Below are 16,858 nucleotides of genomic sequence, written 5' to 3' on the forward strand. Positions count from 1 at the left end.
AGTGAAAAAATACGGAGATTTTGAGATATAATTACATTGACTTGTTACTGTTGCCGGCAGGTAAGTCAGGCTGGTTCCCGGTGAGCGTTGGAGTCCACCAAGGCTGCCCTTGGTCAACGATTCTGTTCCAAACTTTTATGAACATTATTTTAGGCACAGTCAAGGTGTTGAAGGGATCGGTTTAGGTGACCTAAGGATCAAATATCTGCTTTTTGCAGATGATGTGGTCCCGTTGGCTTCATCAGACCGTAATCTCCAGCTTTCACTGAAGCGGTTCGGAGCGGAGTGTGAAGCAGCTGGGATGTGAATCAGCTCTCCTAGATCAGAGGTCGTGGTCTTGAGTTAGAAAAGGGTTTAGACAGCACAACAGCACAGAGACTGCACTGAACAAAGTAATAAACGACATTCGTCTCAACAGTGATTCAGGTAAAGCATCTGTCCTGATGATGCTTGACCTTAGTGCAGCTTTCGATACTGTGGACCACAACATCTTTCTGGACAGACTCACAAACTGGGTGAGACAATCAGTCACAATGCTTGGCTGGTTCCATTCCTATCTCAAAGACGGGGGCTATAGTCTCTATTTGGAATCACTATGACATGTGGGGTCCCCCAAGGCTCAATTCTAGGACCACTATTCTTTGATCTACATATGCTCCCCCTGGGTCAGGTCATACTTAATAACAACATCGCCTATCATAGCTATGCTGATGACACGCAGATCTACCTAGCCCTATCACCTAGTGACTGTCGGCCACTGGACTCACTCTGTCAGTGTCTAGAACAAGTAAACGACTGGATGCAGTCAAACTTCCTTCAACTAAGCAAAGACAAGACTGAAATTATTGTCTTAGGCAACAAGAAGGATAAAATGGATGTTATTGCTCAGCTAGGTTAATATGCTGCTCACAAATGGAATCAGCTTCCCTTACCCAGCTAGGTAAGGGAATAAGAGGAATGAAGACAAAAACCCAGATTAGAAATCTTGGTGTTATTATTGACTCCGACCTGAACTTCTCCGGACCTATTAAGGCTATAAATAAATCAGCGTTTTATCACCTTCATCAAATATCAAGAGTCAGAGGTCTCATGTCCAGGCCAGACTTAGAGAAACTTATTCGTGCTTTTATTTCTAGTCGGCTGGACTACTGCAATGGTCTCCTAACTGGTCTTCCTACAAACGTTGTGAATCAACTGCAGCTTGTTCAGAATGCTGCTGTTGTGTCCTTGGACAAGACATTTAACCCTAAAGGGGCTGGTGGCACCAGTGTTCGTCAGCCTCATCTCCATCAGTGTGCCCCAGGGCAGCTGTGGCTATAATGTAGGTCATCATCACCAGCATGTGGATGTGTGTGTGAATGGGTGAATGACCGATTGTATTGTGAAGCATCTTGGGGGGTTGTAGAACCCCAAGAAGGCGCTATACAAACACAGGCCTTTTACCATTTGTTGCTAAAACCTAAAAAAACAGAAATAAAACCTGACAAGCACAAACTAAAAACAAGACTCTTGGTGACTCCTAAAACCAACTAGAAAAAACAAAACAAAACTAGATGTAGTTCCATAGAGCGCCGCCGGACATGACCATCGAGCTGTTGACCACGTGTTTATGGTTCTAGATCATCCATATTGTAAAGAAGCTGATTTAAATCACTGCAAACTAATCGGGGCAACATGTCTGTGATGTGAAAAATTTTCTAAACAAAAAATTTGAACTGTTCAGTCTTGCAATGTTTGCAGTTAGATTTTTCTTGAGGCATTAGTGATTCAGCTGCATTTCATGGCACTACATTAAGTGGGTCTGTGTGACTCTCATATGGATATAAAGAACCCTCATCCAGAATGTTCATCTGACAAAAGTGTGTCCATCTCTAAGGGCCACACAGGCCCGCCCATTTCAAGATCTGGCAAGAACATTACTTTCTGTCTTTCTGTTTTCTACAAGTCTCAAGCCGCTCAAAGGCAAAATCTTCAACTTTATACTAAGATTAAATCCAAAATTGAGTGGGCGTGCTGTCTGAGTTGATGCAACGACATCAGTGATAAGTTTGGCATTTCAAGCAAACCCTGCAGGTGCTTTTGGCCAAGTAAAAATGACAAATCTCTGTAATCATTTTAGACATTATATCAAAGTGGGAACAGAAGCAACAACAGGAGGTTTGATTAAATCCTGCCATAAATCATATAGTCTTGAAGAGAACACAACAGTAGAGAAAAGACATGGATACTTTTGTCTGCATGATCTTCAGCCACAGCTACATGTCAAACTTTCAGTGTATAACCACGGCTGAGTGATTCTGCAGGATGTGGTCTTTCGGTGGACTTAGGTCCACTTGATTAATTCATCTGACATACGAGAATCTCAAAGAACATACCTTCCACATACTGACATACATGTCTGTGAAACTCATCCCTTCCTTTACCAACAATAAACCTGTAAATGACTTGTAACCACAATAAATTTATTGTTGGGCAGTGGGACACGCAATGAAAGGAACAGAACCACAGCTGACTGAATTCTGTACAAAGCTGGTCATGGTTTAGAAAGGTGGGAGAATTATAACATCTGTTTTGTCTTTGTGTGCGATACGCTCATCTGTGAATTGGGTCTTTAACTGATAGTTTGCAGGCTACGATGCCATACACAAACCTGAAAAGGTCAATATGCTGGTAGGCAGGGATAGAGTACTTGAGTCCCAGACATGGATTTGAGTTCTGACTCGAGTGAGGCTTAAGAGACTTTTGACTTGACTTGAAAAAGCATGCCAATGACTTGCACTTACAAAGTTAAGTCTTAAACGTAGACTCCAGCATGTGTAAATGTGGCACACCGCCGCTTGACATATTCAACATGTCCAGGGAGAGTCCGCGAGCAATTTGCCATAACAGAATTTTCCTCAAAGTCAGAAAAAAGCAGCACCAGATGTACAATAAGCAGAACAATAGAGACTGGGACAACTTGATGCCTCATGCTGTCACCAAGCTAACACAGTAGCATGTGACAAAATAATAAAACATGTTTAATACATGTGAAAAAATAAATAAATCAACATGTACACTTACAGAGGCTTTAGGAAGTTGTGGTTATTATTTTAATCAGAGCTAAAATGACAAGCTAACATTAGCATAGACTACATGCTAATTTAGACAATTTCGCAAACTTTTCTGGGAGCTAATGTAAATGGGGTGGTTAAAGAAGGATGCTGGACTTATCTGGAAGATTTTTTGTGGGACTCAGACCTGGCCAGTAGGGCCTAGTGCCTTGATTCGGACTCGACCTGGACTAATACTTTGTGACTTGGACTTACACTTGGACTTTAACACCAAGGACTTGAGTGTCACTTGGACTCGAGAGATGGTGACTTGACTACAACACTGCTGGTAGAAAGGATAAAAAACATTTAAAAGTGACATGTTGATTTTGATAACGTGGGTTCCTCATTATCAACTTAGATGCAACCTAGATGTTAAGGTGACGAGTCTCTTATCTAACGCACAGGCCATCAAATCCAGAAAGTGGGAGTGGCTACATGCTAATGCAGAACTATGTCCATACGATCTCCTCCTGCAATCTAAAAACCTTAACATTTAAATAGATTTAACATGATTTTCTTTGTTCGACTCAGACACACATCAATAATCAGAATGAAATGATGGAACAGGAAGTGAAGGAAACGCCCACCAATGACAAACACACTTATTCAGTTATGCCGAGTCGTCCCCATCAAGCTCCTTTTTTATAGAATAAGTAACTTCTCATTCTATTGGCCTCCTCTCCTTGCCTGCTCCATAGGGACTCCTCCCTGAGTGAAAGCTTTACTGAATTATTGATGAAGTGTTTTCAATAAGTCATCCATTTGGGGGGGGGGGGGGGGGGGGGGGGGGGGGGGGCTCTTGTCTGACAGCATGGTATGGCAGACATTCTAAAGTGACAGCTGGAATCAGAACAGCACTCCATTAGCAAAAATAACAGTTTTGACACATTAGTAGAGCCTGCTGTGAGGGCAAGCAAGGGTTGGGAGCCAGGCTCTATTAGCCAATCCTGCAAGTGCTGCTTCCTTTCTTTTTATTTATGATGTAAATAAACCATGATCAAATTAAAACCTCATAAAGTAGCTTCATTAGGTCCTTTAGAGCCCAAAATGCAGTCTTGTGTGTTACTAGACTCTGTTAAAAAAAAACCCTACTGTGTTTTCAAATTTTACAATTTTCCTCATCAAAAAAGAAAAACATCAAAGTCCCTAAATAAGTTTTAAAAACGCGTGTGAACATGACTGCTACTGGTTGCACACATGGCTAACCGCTGCCCATCTTTCACTTGTCAGATCTCATTTTTCACTCCGATTAGTTTGCTTTATGAGACCTGCCTGACTTCATATGTCATGATGTGCACTAGGTGCAGAACTGAGCAGCTGGGCTGCCTTTTCAATACTGTCCTAAAACTCTACCCGGGAGCCATTACAGCAAATATCAGAGGGCAAAACTTCAAATGAACAAAATGCCAAAAACAAAAATCAGCCAATGAGAAAGGGACAATTTATAATAAACATCAAACTCAGTTGTACATTTTTATTTAGCTCTAACTTTGTTGGCTGCCAGAATTTTCCAGCAAGTCGTGGTTAGTTGGCTACTGGCAACTTTATTTAATGTATCATGAACTGCACAATGACAGAAATGGTCAGTGGATGTGAAAAACAAACCTTTATTAATTAGAGCTCAGTGAAGGCTGATTATGGTCTAACTATGCCTGTGAGAACATAAAGCAGCTTCTCTGGAGTCCTTTTGTCTGGAAAAATGAGATTATGTGTGCTTCACAACACCAGAGCAACAGCATTCACACGCAGAGGAACTGAGTAACATAAACAAACACAGATAGCTGACCCACCAAGGGTTCTCTGGTGATAAGCTGGTCAGACTCTGACTTTATTCATTAGCTGCTAATTAACCAAAACCTAAAAACACGTTTTAATCAGCCGCCTGAATCTTACGGACTCGCTTCTTTTTTTCACCAGAAAAATGTTGCCTGCTTGTGCTTTTCAAGCATCCAGTTCACTGGTGCACCACCGCCATCAGGTGGCTTCATTGAGCAACTGTAAAAATGAAGAGGACTGTACCTGTAAGGCTGCGAGGACGGGCCTCCGCTAGATCTGAAATGGCTCCAGTGGTGACAGTCTTCTTCATCCTGGAGCTGGATGCAGCGGTTCCCAGAGCGGGCTTGGTCAAGGCATCATCACTGTTGGCTCTTTTTAGCTGCAAACACATCAGCTCTTATAGTCTGGTGAAGCTTCAGAAGATTTCTCAAGTTCAAACATCTGTATATTAATAAAAGTATGGATTGCTGTGTGATGGCATCTCACCTTGCTGAGGCGCTGGTCTGAAGCCAACATGTTGGAGGATTTGGAGGTCCTCATGGCTGTGGAGATGGAGGACGAGGACGTCAAGGAGGTCTGTCTCACTCGCTCCTGAAGTCCTGCTTTGGGCAGCCCCAGTTTAGTGGCGCCTGGTTTAAGCATGACTGTGTCACTTTACTAAACAGAAAAAAAGAGTAGTGAGGAATCTGCTTTAATAGAACAATTATTATAGAGGAAGTCAGTTTCCTTCAGAATAAAATCATTTCTGTGCCTGTGTATGCCAAATAAAAACCCTCAGTAGATGATGCTGAAATATAAAAGCCATCTGATCCATGCAAATAGACAAGAGAACAAGAAGAGTTACAAAATGTTGATTTGTATTGTAACAATTATTAATTATTATTCCGATACGTCTCCCATCTTTTTATAAAGATATCAGAGCAGCAAGTGGCTCATTTTCCTCCATTTCCTCACCACCAGGTCTCAGGAGGAGACTGTAAATATTTTATGCTAACCACACCTAGCTAATAGAGTGGTCTTTAAAACACACATTTAGTCCTAACAGGTGTTTACATAAACGTGAGGATTTTTCTGACAATTGCATGAATGAACAAACTAAACCAGGGCGGAAAATGCAATATTTAGCAAGAGCTTCAAGAGTTTAGACGGATGCACAATCTTTGCTTTCATCCTGTTTATTGACCGTACGGCTGCATAATCTTTGTGTGAATCTGACCCAGTGTCTTATCTAATTAGCTCAACTCAGAGGAACTTAGCAAGACGTGACACCATCTTCACTTATTTGGTAGAGGAGAACATCTTCATGAAAAGATAAATAGTTAAAAGCAACCTGATGGATTTGCTTTCCCAACTGAGTCAGGAAGTGGTCAGTGTGACTATTAAAGGCTCAGATTTGGTTTCCAGAGGGAAAAGCACTTATCTGGGTCAAAAGCAGCAAAGGGGACAGAAGGACGATAAAGTTCTGAAGGTCTCAGAGGCCTGGATCACTTACTGACCAGGGATCTGGAAACCTGATCACATGTCCCTATGAGAGACACTGGACTGTTATTGACGATACGCTTTACTTTGTGCAAGAATTAGAAAACGTTTTCTTACGAAACAGGCCAGTCAGGACATGCAGAGAGACCGCTGCGTAGATCCCCTGTTGGGATGTGCAAGTTTCAGCTGCAGCATTCTACACTTTCTTAGGCAAGATTTTCTCCGAGATTATTGGCCTCGTATTCAAGCATCATAAAAAATAATCAGTAATCCAAAAGGACTACAAAAACATAATAATGAGGAAAATTAATATCATGAATTATATTATATTATCTCTGGAATATAGTGCAAAATAAAGTCACGGTCATGTGTCCGTTAACTTTCAGTCTCCTCCATTTATCATTTATCACATTGAGTGCAGGATCAGTGGTGTACACGAGCAGAGAAAAGTACATTAAATGTAGCCGTTAATGTAGCCTAGAAATCTAGACAGACCATAGCATAAGAAAAGGGACCGCTCTGCCTGTCAGTCTAGCCGTACTCTGTTGGAACCTCAGCAGCCTGAACGGTCTTGTGTCTTGCCAATCACAGCGCTCTATCGGTTTGGATGCGGGGACGTTACTGCGACAGAGTGGAACAAAGATGGAGGCGGCTTGTTTGAAACAGCTTTAGCATAAACTTTGGACTATTTAGACTTGGGCTTTTCTTTGAGCCATGAGCAGAAAGAAGTACTCTCGTCCTTTATTTAGAAAAATTATGTATTTGCGCCTTCTTCGCCAGAGTATGATGGACTGCCCCACTGACTGATGTCCGTAGAAGTATGTCACGTTGTTCATTGTCCAAAAGCATGCAGAGACGGTTTGAAAAACAACATATGTCCAGCCCCACGAAGAAGCCGTCTATGGGTAGTGGCCAGACTATGTATTCACATATGTTGGATGGCTCGGTGAATAATGAGCAAATATTTTCTGTGTTATTAGCAAAGAGCCATCACACACATGCACACATTTCAAGTGATAACAGATCATGTGAGATCTTAAAATATTGTGCGAGATCACACGTTGTTTTAAAGATTTGATCAAACTGGGATAACTCCATCTTTTCTCAACATGAGACGGTTTTGGTTGGCGATGGGTGATACGTATTCCTCCAGCGATTACCATGTCTTTGGTTAGAAGAGGGTTGAGGGATCTCCAATTAAAAATATATCATGCAGTTTTTTTTTCTTTTGCATGAGAGCATGTGTTTTCCCTTCAGCACCTCATGATATTCAGGACATCTCAGGGTGATATCCTGTGACTAGCTCCTGCTCAGCCCAGGAGTGAAACATCTCATGGTAACAGCACAAGTTTGACCTGCTTAACAATCTGCTCTGTGCCAACATGGACAAACAGACAGTTTTCATTTTCTTACTAAATTACTCAACATTGCAATGTGGTGCAAACTGTGTAAAACTTTGACTGAACCTTGTGTGGTGGCTTCAGAGCTCCGTTCTGTAAATGTGACCTCATCACGTTGCACAGCAGAGAGGATTCTCAGGAAGCCAAAAAATATGTTCCATTTATATCCTAATGACCTAGTTGTGAAACCTGGATGTCTCTGAGAGACAGCGTCAGGGCTGTATCTTAATCTTAATCATTAAAAGTTTAGACAAGAGTACGTGAGGACATAAACTCAACAAAATCTTACCAAAAAACCCTGAAAGCTAAATGGATACTGCTCTATCAAACACAAACTTTAGATTAAAAAGACTTAATTTTTGACTTAGCAGTAACAGGTGGGTATTTACCCTCATCACACTGCCTCCAAAAACACCAGAGGTGGTAAAAGTGGTAAAAGAGTTTCTTAACATTCTCAAACCGTTGCAGCAGAAAACCAGAATACCTGAACAAAGTTATCAGTGTGAGCCTGAATGAGAATGAACATTTAAACATCAGTTGATCTATAAGCAAAAGTGAGTTTTTATTTAACAGCAAAACCCACAGTGATAGTGCAAATAAGATCAACTTAAAAAACATAAAATATTTTATATTAAATAATTTAAAATATATATTTCAATCAGGTTTATCGTCGTCGTCTTCCTCCGCTTATCCGGGTCCTGGTCGCGGGGGCAGCATCCCAACTAGGGAGCTCCAGAACGTCCTCTCCCCAGCCACCTCCACCAGTTCCTCCGGCAGGACCCCAAGGCGTTCCCGGACCAGATTGGAGATGTAACCTCTCCAACGTGTCCTGGGTCGACCCGGGGGCCTCCTGCCAGCAGGACATGCCCGAAACACCTCCCCAGGGAGGAGTCCAGGAGGCATCCTGACCAGATGCCCAAACCACCTCAACTGACTCCTTTCGATCCGGAGGAGCAGCGGTTCTACTGCGAGTCCCTCCCGAATGTCCGAGCTCCTCACCCTATCTCTAAGGCTGAGCCCGGCCACCCTACAGAGGAAACTCATTTTGGCCGCTTGTATCTGCGATCTTGTTCTTTCGGTCATTACCCAAAGCTCATGACCATAGGTGAGGATTGGGACGTAGATTGACCGGTAAATCGAGAGCCTGGCTTTCTGGCTCAGCTCCCTCTTCACCACGACAGATCGGCTCAGCGTCCGCATCACTGCAGATGCTGAACCAATCCGCCTGTCGATCTCCTGATCCCTCCTACCCTCACTCGTGAACAAGACCCCGACATACTTAAACTCCTCCACTTGAGGTAGGACCTCTCCCCCGACCCGGAGTTGGCAAGCCACCCTTTTCCGTTCGATCAATCAGGTTTATATTTTAGATTATTTTTAAGCTAAATTACACACTTAACTTTCAACATTAATTAATAGATTTACTCGTACAACTAGAGTGCATTTCTAACCAGCCCAGCCATCCACCAAATCTGGCAGTTGGCTTTAGCTTAGCATAAACAATATAAGTGAATGGTTCATGTGAAAAAGTCACGCTGCCCCACACTCGCTGTTTACTGTCAAGTGAAATGTAAATGTCATACAGTAAACCTGATGACAGTAAATGGTGAGTTTCGTGGTTACACCTTGCAAAGGTGGCTCATGGCGGTGTTTCTCTGTAATATAGTCCGAAGTCCAAATCAGCTCCTGTAATTCCTTCATGTTACCTGTTATTTACATTTGCAGTCAACATGATTATTGAGGTCACCAAGAAAAACTAGGAATATAATTGAGTAATTTTCATGACTTTTTTTAAAATGAAATGCTAGCTGTTACCATTTGATTACATTTTTTATGCTAAGCTAAAGCTAATGGACTACTGCCAGATTAGGAAAATGGCTGGATTGGTTTCAAAATGCTTTTTCCCTCTTATCTAACTAATCTAATTTGTATTCTTCCAATGTTGTTTATTTTTCTATACTTGCCTAAAACATTTTAATGTTTATATTATTATTATTATTATTATTATTATAAATTATACTTGATAAAGCATGAGAAAACATGTAATTACAAGTAAATATATGTCTAAACAACACACCCTCTAAGGGTCTGGAGCCACAGTAGTAAAACCTTCTATAAGTGAAGTTGTACAAAGTTTGACTCTGCTCTCATTTCCCTTTCAGAAAACAGTCACAGCATAGAAGGGAAAATGTGAAAATCCAGGGTAAAATGTTTTCTCTCTTATGATCCCTTGTCATTTAAAGTGTCTTAAATTATTCCTTTGACTTGTCTTTTTAACACCGAGTTTTCAGCTCAAAACAAAGATTATTATTTTCTAAAAAAAGAGCTATGACTCAAGATTTGTCACCACGAGTCACCTGACAACTGAACACAAACGATTTCTTGAGCAGATCGGAAAGACGGCGATGCAGTTCACTCACGTTTTCCACACTCAATGTTTTCCTGTTTGCAAGCTCCAAAGCATAAACGTGGAAGACGTTTGTGGCTGAGCTGTACGGAAGGTTTGTAGAAAAGGATAAAGGAACGGGACTACTAGCAGTCGGATTGAGGAAGAGATACAAGCAGGCAGCAGTGTTGTTGTTGCCTCTTTCATACAGAGCGGAAGAGAGTGATAAATTCTCTGTCATGGGCTTGTTTATTTCACCTCTCAGTTTTTCCAGTTTCTCTCACATGTAAAAGGGGCAGAGGGAGGAACTGATCATCACATAAAACACACTTGCACAAAAACGAGGAAATTCAATAAAAATTACCTTAAAGTGACAGTGTGTATTTTTCCTGGCGATAGGGGGCAGTAGATACCTAAATCATGGCAAGCAAGCTGTATTTTTGTGTTGGAGAAAGACCTTACCAACGGAGGCCCATCAGGGTCAAAAAACCCTGCGGAGTGCATACTTCAGCAAAATAACAAGAACATCAGACTCCTTTCCATCACTGACAACAAGTGAAAAGGTAAATGTGTAAAACTAAAACATTTAAGAATGACGAAAGTTTTGTAACTTTCGTCGTCGTCGTCGTCTTCCTCCGCTTATCCGGGTCCGGGTCGCGGGGGCAGCATCCCAACTAGGGAGCTCCAGGCCGTCCTCTCCCCGGCCTTGTCCACCAGCTCCTCCGGCAGGACCCCAAGGCGTTCCCGGACCAGATTGGAGATGTAACCTCTCCAACGTGTCCTGGGTCGACCCGGGGGCCTTCTGCCGGCAGGACATGCCCGAAACACCTCCCCGGGGAGGCGTCCAGGAGGCATCCTGACCAGATGCCCAATCCTTTTGTCCTCATGAGCTCCAGTAGAAGGAAAGGTGGTGTCTAATATGGCGTCGCCCAGAGACTTAGACCCCCTCCCATGTATTTTGGACCTAATTTTTACGGTTATACTATATGTTACAAAGCTGCCAATATTTTTCAACATCATTTCATTCACTTTCAACAACATTTTCATGGATATTTAGAGATTAATGGTAAAAAGTACACATTGTCTCTTTGAGCTTCAACATCTTCATTCTCCAACCTAACAGTGGTTAATGATCCAAGTGATCTTGGATAATTCATGAATTTGACTTAAACACCTTAAAATGTGCTGAACCTGTGACCTCTCATCTCTAACAGTCTGGTAAATAATATCTGTAACCTCCTTATTATAAAATTAACTGTGTGGGTTGAATCAGCAGCTTCCATTACTGACAAAGCCCATCTGTGTCACAGAAACACTCTGTAATACGAGGGTGGATCATTTGTGGACTGGCTGGCAGTCAGACTGCATGTTCTCTCATACTGCCCTCATATTTGTTCCCACAACGTACAGCATGCCGAGGATGTGGGTCGAGAGTGTACGGCGCTCTGAGCTGGAACTAAACAGGGTTCAGTTTGTGGCAAGTGGTTAACAGAGGAACTTGATCTGACCGCACCCCTACGAGATGTCTTCTTTAAACTGCTGCTGTAAAGAGTTGCATCTCGCAGCCTGCTGCAGCTGCAGAATACATATGCTTTAAACTTCTCCCAGAAATCTCTGCATCATTTCTGGGATTTTAAATTGCACCACGGCCACAGAAAGCTGTGGTTTTGTCAAGAATGTTTAGTTCTTGTGTAAACACAAATAACATCCTACTGCATGTACACTTTTACGATGAACTCAAGAGTATCGCAACTTGCTGTGCGTACAAACAGTTTCATTTATGAGATAAAAAATATTTTGAATTGGAATATCTAGAGTAAAGTTAACACTAGAGTCAATAGACAATGACAAATATGTGCAGCAAAAGTCATAAACTTTACTGGTAACAATGAGCTACTGATATATCAATATTAATCTTTGGACAGCAGTAGGTCCAGAGGTAGAGCAGGTCATTCAGTAATTGGAGGATTTTAGGTTTGATCCCGCCAAAAAATGCTGCTGTTGTGTCCTTGGGCAAGACACTTAACCCACCTGGCCTGCTGGTGGTTGTCAGAGGAACCGGTGGCACCAGTGTACGGCAGACTCGCCTCTGTCAGTGAGCCCCAGGGCAGCTGTAGCTACAATGTAGCTCATCATCACTAGCGTGTGAATGTGTGTGTGAATGGGTGGATGGGTTGTACTAGACAACGCCATACAAATACAGGTCGTTTACCATTCTTACTTTTACAGCAGATGATGGGAAATACAAAAAATAATACAGATCAGTAAGAACAGAAGAGCCGATTAAAATGATTTAATGACAGATCTGGGATAAAATATATGAAAAAGATGGAAATGGTACATATAATGAATTTTAGAAATCTTTCTCACATAAAAAATGGCTCAAAGAAGCAATTTAGTAGAGAAAACAAATATGCAGATTTTCAAAAGGTAACAAAGATTTAGAAAAACTGATGCAAAAAGAAAAATGCACAAAAACTAATTTTTCTTAAATCAGAATAAAACTAAAACATTGGTATTTGGCAATAGCAAATGAATGAAAGATGTTACTATTTAATGGAGTAGATATTTAAAGGGTTAATGAAAGCAGATTCCATTCATTCTAAAAGATCAAGAAGCATTTCAGTAAAGCAAAACGTATTTAATCAGCCATGGAAAAAGTGATAGCCTTCTAGGGTTCCACAACCCCCCAAGGCACTTTACAACACAACCGCTTTACCATGTTTGAGCTATGGTACAGAGATCTGGGGCAATAAAGGTACAATATTACTTATTATTATACTTCATTAAAAAGCAGTTAGGATCAATCACTAAAATGTTTTGCCTGTTTTTACAATTTTGTAGTCCAATTCCTTCCCTTGGTGTTGTTTCCCTTTATTCTCTATCTTTAAACCCTATAAAATGCAGCATGTTTGAAATACAAGAAGAAAATATGACTAGCTACTAAAAAACACATTAGTGAACAGAAGTATCAGATTACTGATGTGCATTAATAATTAATCACGGAACATAAAGACACATGGAAGGAGTATTGCAGCTCAAAATTCAATGAATTTTTACATTATTACCATTTTAATAGGATACAATTCAACTACAGCCAGTCACCAGAGCTAAATCAGATCTAGCAGGCTGTCATGGGACATCCTCTGTCTACAAACGGTTCGGATTCTTACAAAAAAAATTCTGAACAAACAAGTAAAAAAAACTGAACATAGGTGTGTTTTGCAATAGGCTTACTGCAGTTCAGCATTGATTAGCTGTTGTTAGCACTATGGCATTGCTATTATCTATGAGGGTTCACAGGTTAAATTGTGTTTGCGTAAGGTTATTTTTAAAAGTGACTCCAAACCCACTGAAAGCAGATTTTACCAGTAAAACCAAGATCATAACCGCCCAGCTGTGTGTGAAATTGCCTAATCTAACAACACTGATGGACGTGAGTTCAGCAGGCCTGTTGAAATTCAAACACAAACAACCACCTGCCTCTCTTCTTCCTTTTTCCTTTCTCTGTAAGCAGGAAGAAGTGAGTCAGTCTCCACAAAGACACACGCATACAAAACCTAAAACTATATGCTCAGATGGTGATTCAGCTAAATGTCTAAAATGAAACAATCCACCGTCAATGTGCTTCTGGAGGATTGAACAGAAGAATGAGTTTGTGGTACTAGTAATGGTGGTCTGTTGCTACTACTCCTGCTGATATCACATTACTAGAACAGCGGCTGAGATAAACGACCATCTGCACCACAGCTGTAACGAGATCAGCTACAACAATGAAACCACCTGCTAAATATTGTGTAGGACTACCACAAGCTGTTAAACATTACAGGCATCAGGATGTTTGCAGCCTTTCATTTTAGTCCTGAAAGTAGAAAAGTGGGTTTTAAATAAACTGACTTGATGCTCCAGTGAACTGAAATCTGAGGACTGATACTTCGTATCGATCACATTAACACATTAAAGCTGGGCCTCAATGCTCCCCTTCAGTGTGTGCTACAATACCTGCAATTAAGTGTTAATGCAATGATACCATATAGAGCACATCTGCACAACATCTGGACGTGGTAAAGCCATTATTTCAGCTAAAGTTTAACAGGAAGCGTGTGGGATTAGTTTGTATCCCATGCTGCGAGGCCGTCTCTGTTCTCCCTCTGAGTTCCTCCATTAGTCTCGAGGGATGTGAAACTTGTACGCAACAGGATGTTAAGTGTGGTATTAGTGCAGTTCCGGCATTCGTTTCTAACGAGAAAATACAGCAAACATGTTATTTGCTGTAGTCAGCAGCAACTGTTAGTACAGTATTAAATGATACCAGCGCACTAAAACTAGCAGCTTAGCAAATATTTACATACTGACTGATAAAAAGTTTAAAAAAAGGACGAGAACTGTAGCTTGAATCAGCATCTTTCAGAAAACATAAAAAAGGGCTGAAAAGTTTAAGCAGAAACTGCTGAGTTCGTGACTTTCTTTATCTGTGTGGATCAATAGATTCCTCCACCTTGATCAGTACGGGTTCTCGAACTTTCAGAAAAATTCATCTTTCTTTGGGACTCTGGTTTACGTACAGGAATGGCTCATGTTTAGGAAAGAGAAGTGGGAATGTGGGTTTTGTATCTGAACCATTTAAATACATCTTGTGCATGAGTTGGGATTACAAATACAGAAATGGCTGCTTCTCTCTTACAAATACATAAAATTACTGGGCCAGTTACAACTAATACGCATAATATTATTATAAGAGAACAGCAGTAGAGAAAATGACATAAAAAGTTACTGACTAAATAAAAAAGTTTAAAATCACTAGGAGTGTAAGAAAATATCATGAAATTTTATGATACTGAATTAAAATTTAAAGTGTGAAAGAATATAGTGAGCATTTTACAGTGAGAAAATCCCAAAAGAGTCTAATGTTTCAGTCATTTTGGAAGGAATGTTATACTGAAACATATTTCATATCCAGCGGGCTGGGGGGATTATCAGTTTTCCTCCTTTCAAAACAAAGGAAGGAGGGACATAACTACTGTTTACCATCAGCGAGCGTGGGGTTGCCGAGTCTCCTGCGAGCTAATGCTGCAGCGCTGACAATTGTGATTTCATGACTGCTGACAAAAAGCTCCAGAGTTGTTTAAAGTGGTTGCAGTACTCAGTGACAATTTTTACTTCATTTCTACATAATGCACTTTTAAAAGCAGTTTATCGATTTTTTTTAGATTTACATGCAAACATTAATTGTATTTTTTTTTGTAGGGCATTTCAAAGTCTGACTGCTAGGTGGCAGCAGTTTTCCCCACCTTCGTTCTGATGGAACAACAAGATCTCGCGATAACACTGGATGTGTCTTGAAAGCGTCTCGCCCGCTCTGTCGGTTTTGCATTTAGCATCGCAAAAATATCGTATTGCGTCCTCTGTATGATATTTATCATATCTTGTTAATACACACCCCTAAAAATCACAGTCATCATTTTACAAATAATGATGTTTGATATTAGCAGCCAATAATGGCATTAAAATGTTGATATCTGAAATTATCCGTATTGGTTTTTACTTTTACATTCAATGACAACTTTTACATACCATGCAAATATTATAGATCAAACTCTTCAGATACTTCTCCTCTCACCAAAATGCCTAAATAAATTATAGGTATAATTTTGGAGAAATTGATTGTTTGTTTGACACAACCGGCCTGATCTACATTAAATTAGTTGTTATATTTTGAACAGCTAATGATTAAAGGTGTGGGAAACTTGTTTAATACACAGGGCAAAAAAAGCCTACAAATATCATCAATCAGCATGGACAAGTGTGCTGTAGCACAGATTAGCACAACACGGCAGGATTTTATTTCCTGACATCTTTGTCTTGGACTGGATAGCAGCAATGCAACTCTACCCTTAACTCTGTTTGCTCTGCGACATTGATGTTTTATCTCCACAAATCACACAAGCCTGGAGGAGCTTCTGCCTTCTACGTGGTTGAGTTGCTAATGCTAATGGTTAGCTTCTGCTAGCCGAAACGTTTTCTGCTGCTTGCTTGACGATAAAACAACAACAATGTTCCCCATTGCAGGCAATGATGGGTGAGTCCAAGCAACTGTTCGACATAGAGCGGTTGGGTTTTCAAATCCTAGCGTTTTGCTGTCTATTTTCTATCAGAAGCTAATGCAACAGATAAGTGTAGGAGATTGAGCTGGGCAATAAATAAAAAATGTATCATTATCGAAATTTCTGACTCATTGAGGTAATCCTTCCCATGCCAATAAATTTGATAATAAAAAATGAAAATATGTAGGTTGGCAACGTTCATGTCCCTTTAAGAAGCTGTACCACCTTGAGTCACGTGACAGCCCCATCTAGTGGACAACTTTTGTTTCAGAGCATGCCTGTACCTATCGTCCATTTATCGTTATCGAGGTGAAATTCTCAATATATCGTGATATTGATTTTAGGCCATATCGCCCAGCCCTGGTAGGAGACTATCTTCATGTTCAGTCTGAATGAACAATTTTAATCAGAAATAACCATAAAAAATATTTTTTCAGTGTTCCACACCTTTAAAGTTTACACATTACAGAAGTTGTGTTGAAAGTTACCTAAAATTATTAGTTTTTTTATGGAGGTGCATGTATTGATATTGGTTTACATCAGTATTGGAAGTTAAGAATTACTGTATAATAATTTGGATATTGGTTAAAAAATAAATAAAATAAAGTGGCATTGAAC

At 40.6% G+C, this 16,858-nt stretch overlaps 1 protein-coding gene across 3 annotated transcripts in view; it reads right to left on the reverse strand.

The window, feature by feature from the left end:
• The window catches only part of specc1 (sperm antigen with calponin homology and coiled-coil domains 1), an 84,917-nt gene that overhangs the window by 60,386 nt on the left and 7,673 nt on the right, over nucleotides 1–16,858 (reverse strand). For 2 of the 3 annotated variants that reach the window (XM_015961181.3, XM_054730672.2), the window contains exons 2-3: nucleotides 5,358–5,528; nucleotides 5,115–5,250 (exon numbers count right to left, since the gene is read on the reverse strand). In XM_015961181.3, coding sequence (XP_015816667.3) covers nucleotides 5,115–5,250; nucleotides 5,358–5,513 — 292 coding nt within the window. In that variant the 5' untranslated portion in view covers nucleotides 5,514–5,528. Of the gene's footprint in view, nucleotides 1–5,114; nucleotides 5,251–5,357; nucleotides 5,529–10,170; nucleotides 10,256–16,858 lie in introns of those variants that run through there. The other variant, XM_070555753.1, reaches the window with a different exon arrangement.

This window comes from Nothobranchius furzeri, chromosome 10, assembly GCF_043380555.1.
Source record: "Nothobranchius furzeri strain GRZ-AD chromosome 10, NfurGRZ-RIMD1, whole genome shotgun sequence".
In the NCBI taxonomy this organism is placed as follows: Eukaryota; Metazoa; Chordata; class Actinopteri; order Cyprinodontiformes; family Nothobranchiidae; genus Nothobranchius; species Nothobranchius furzeri.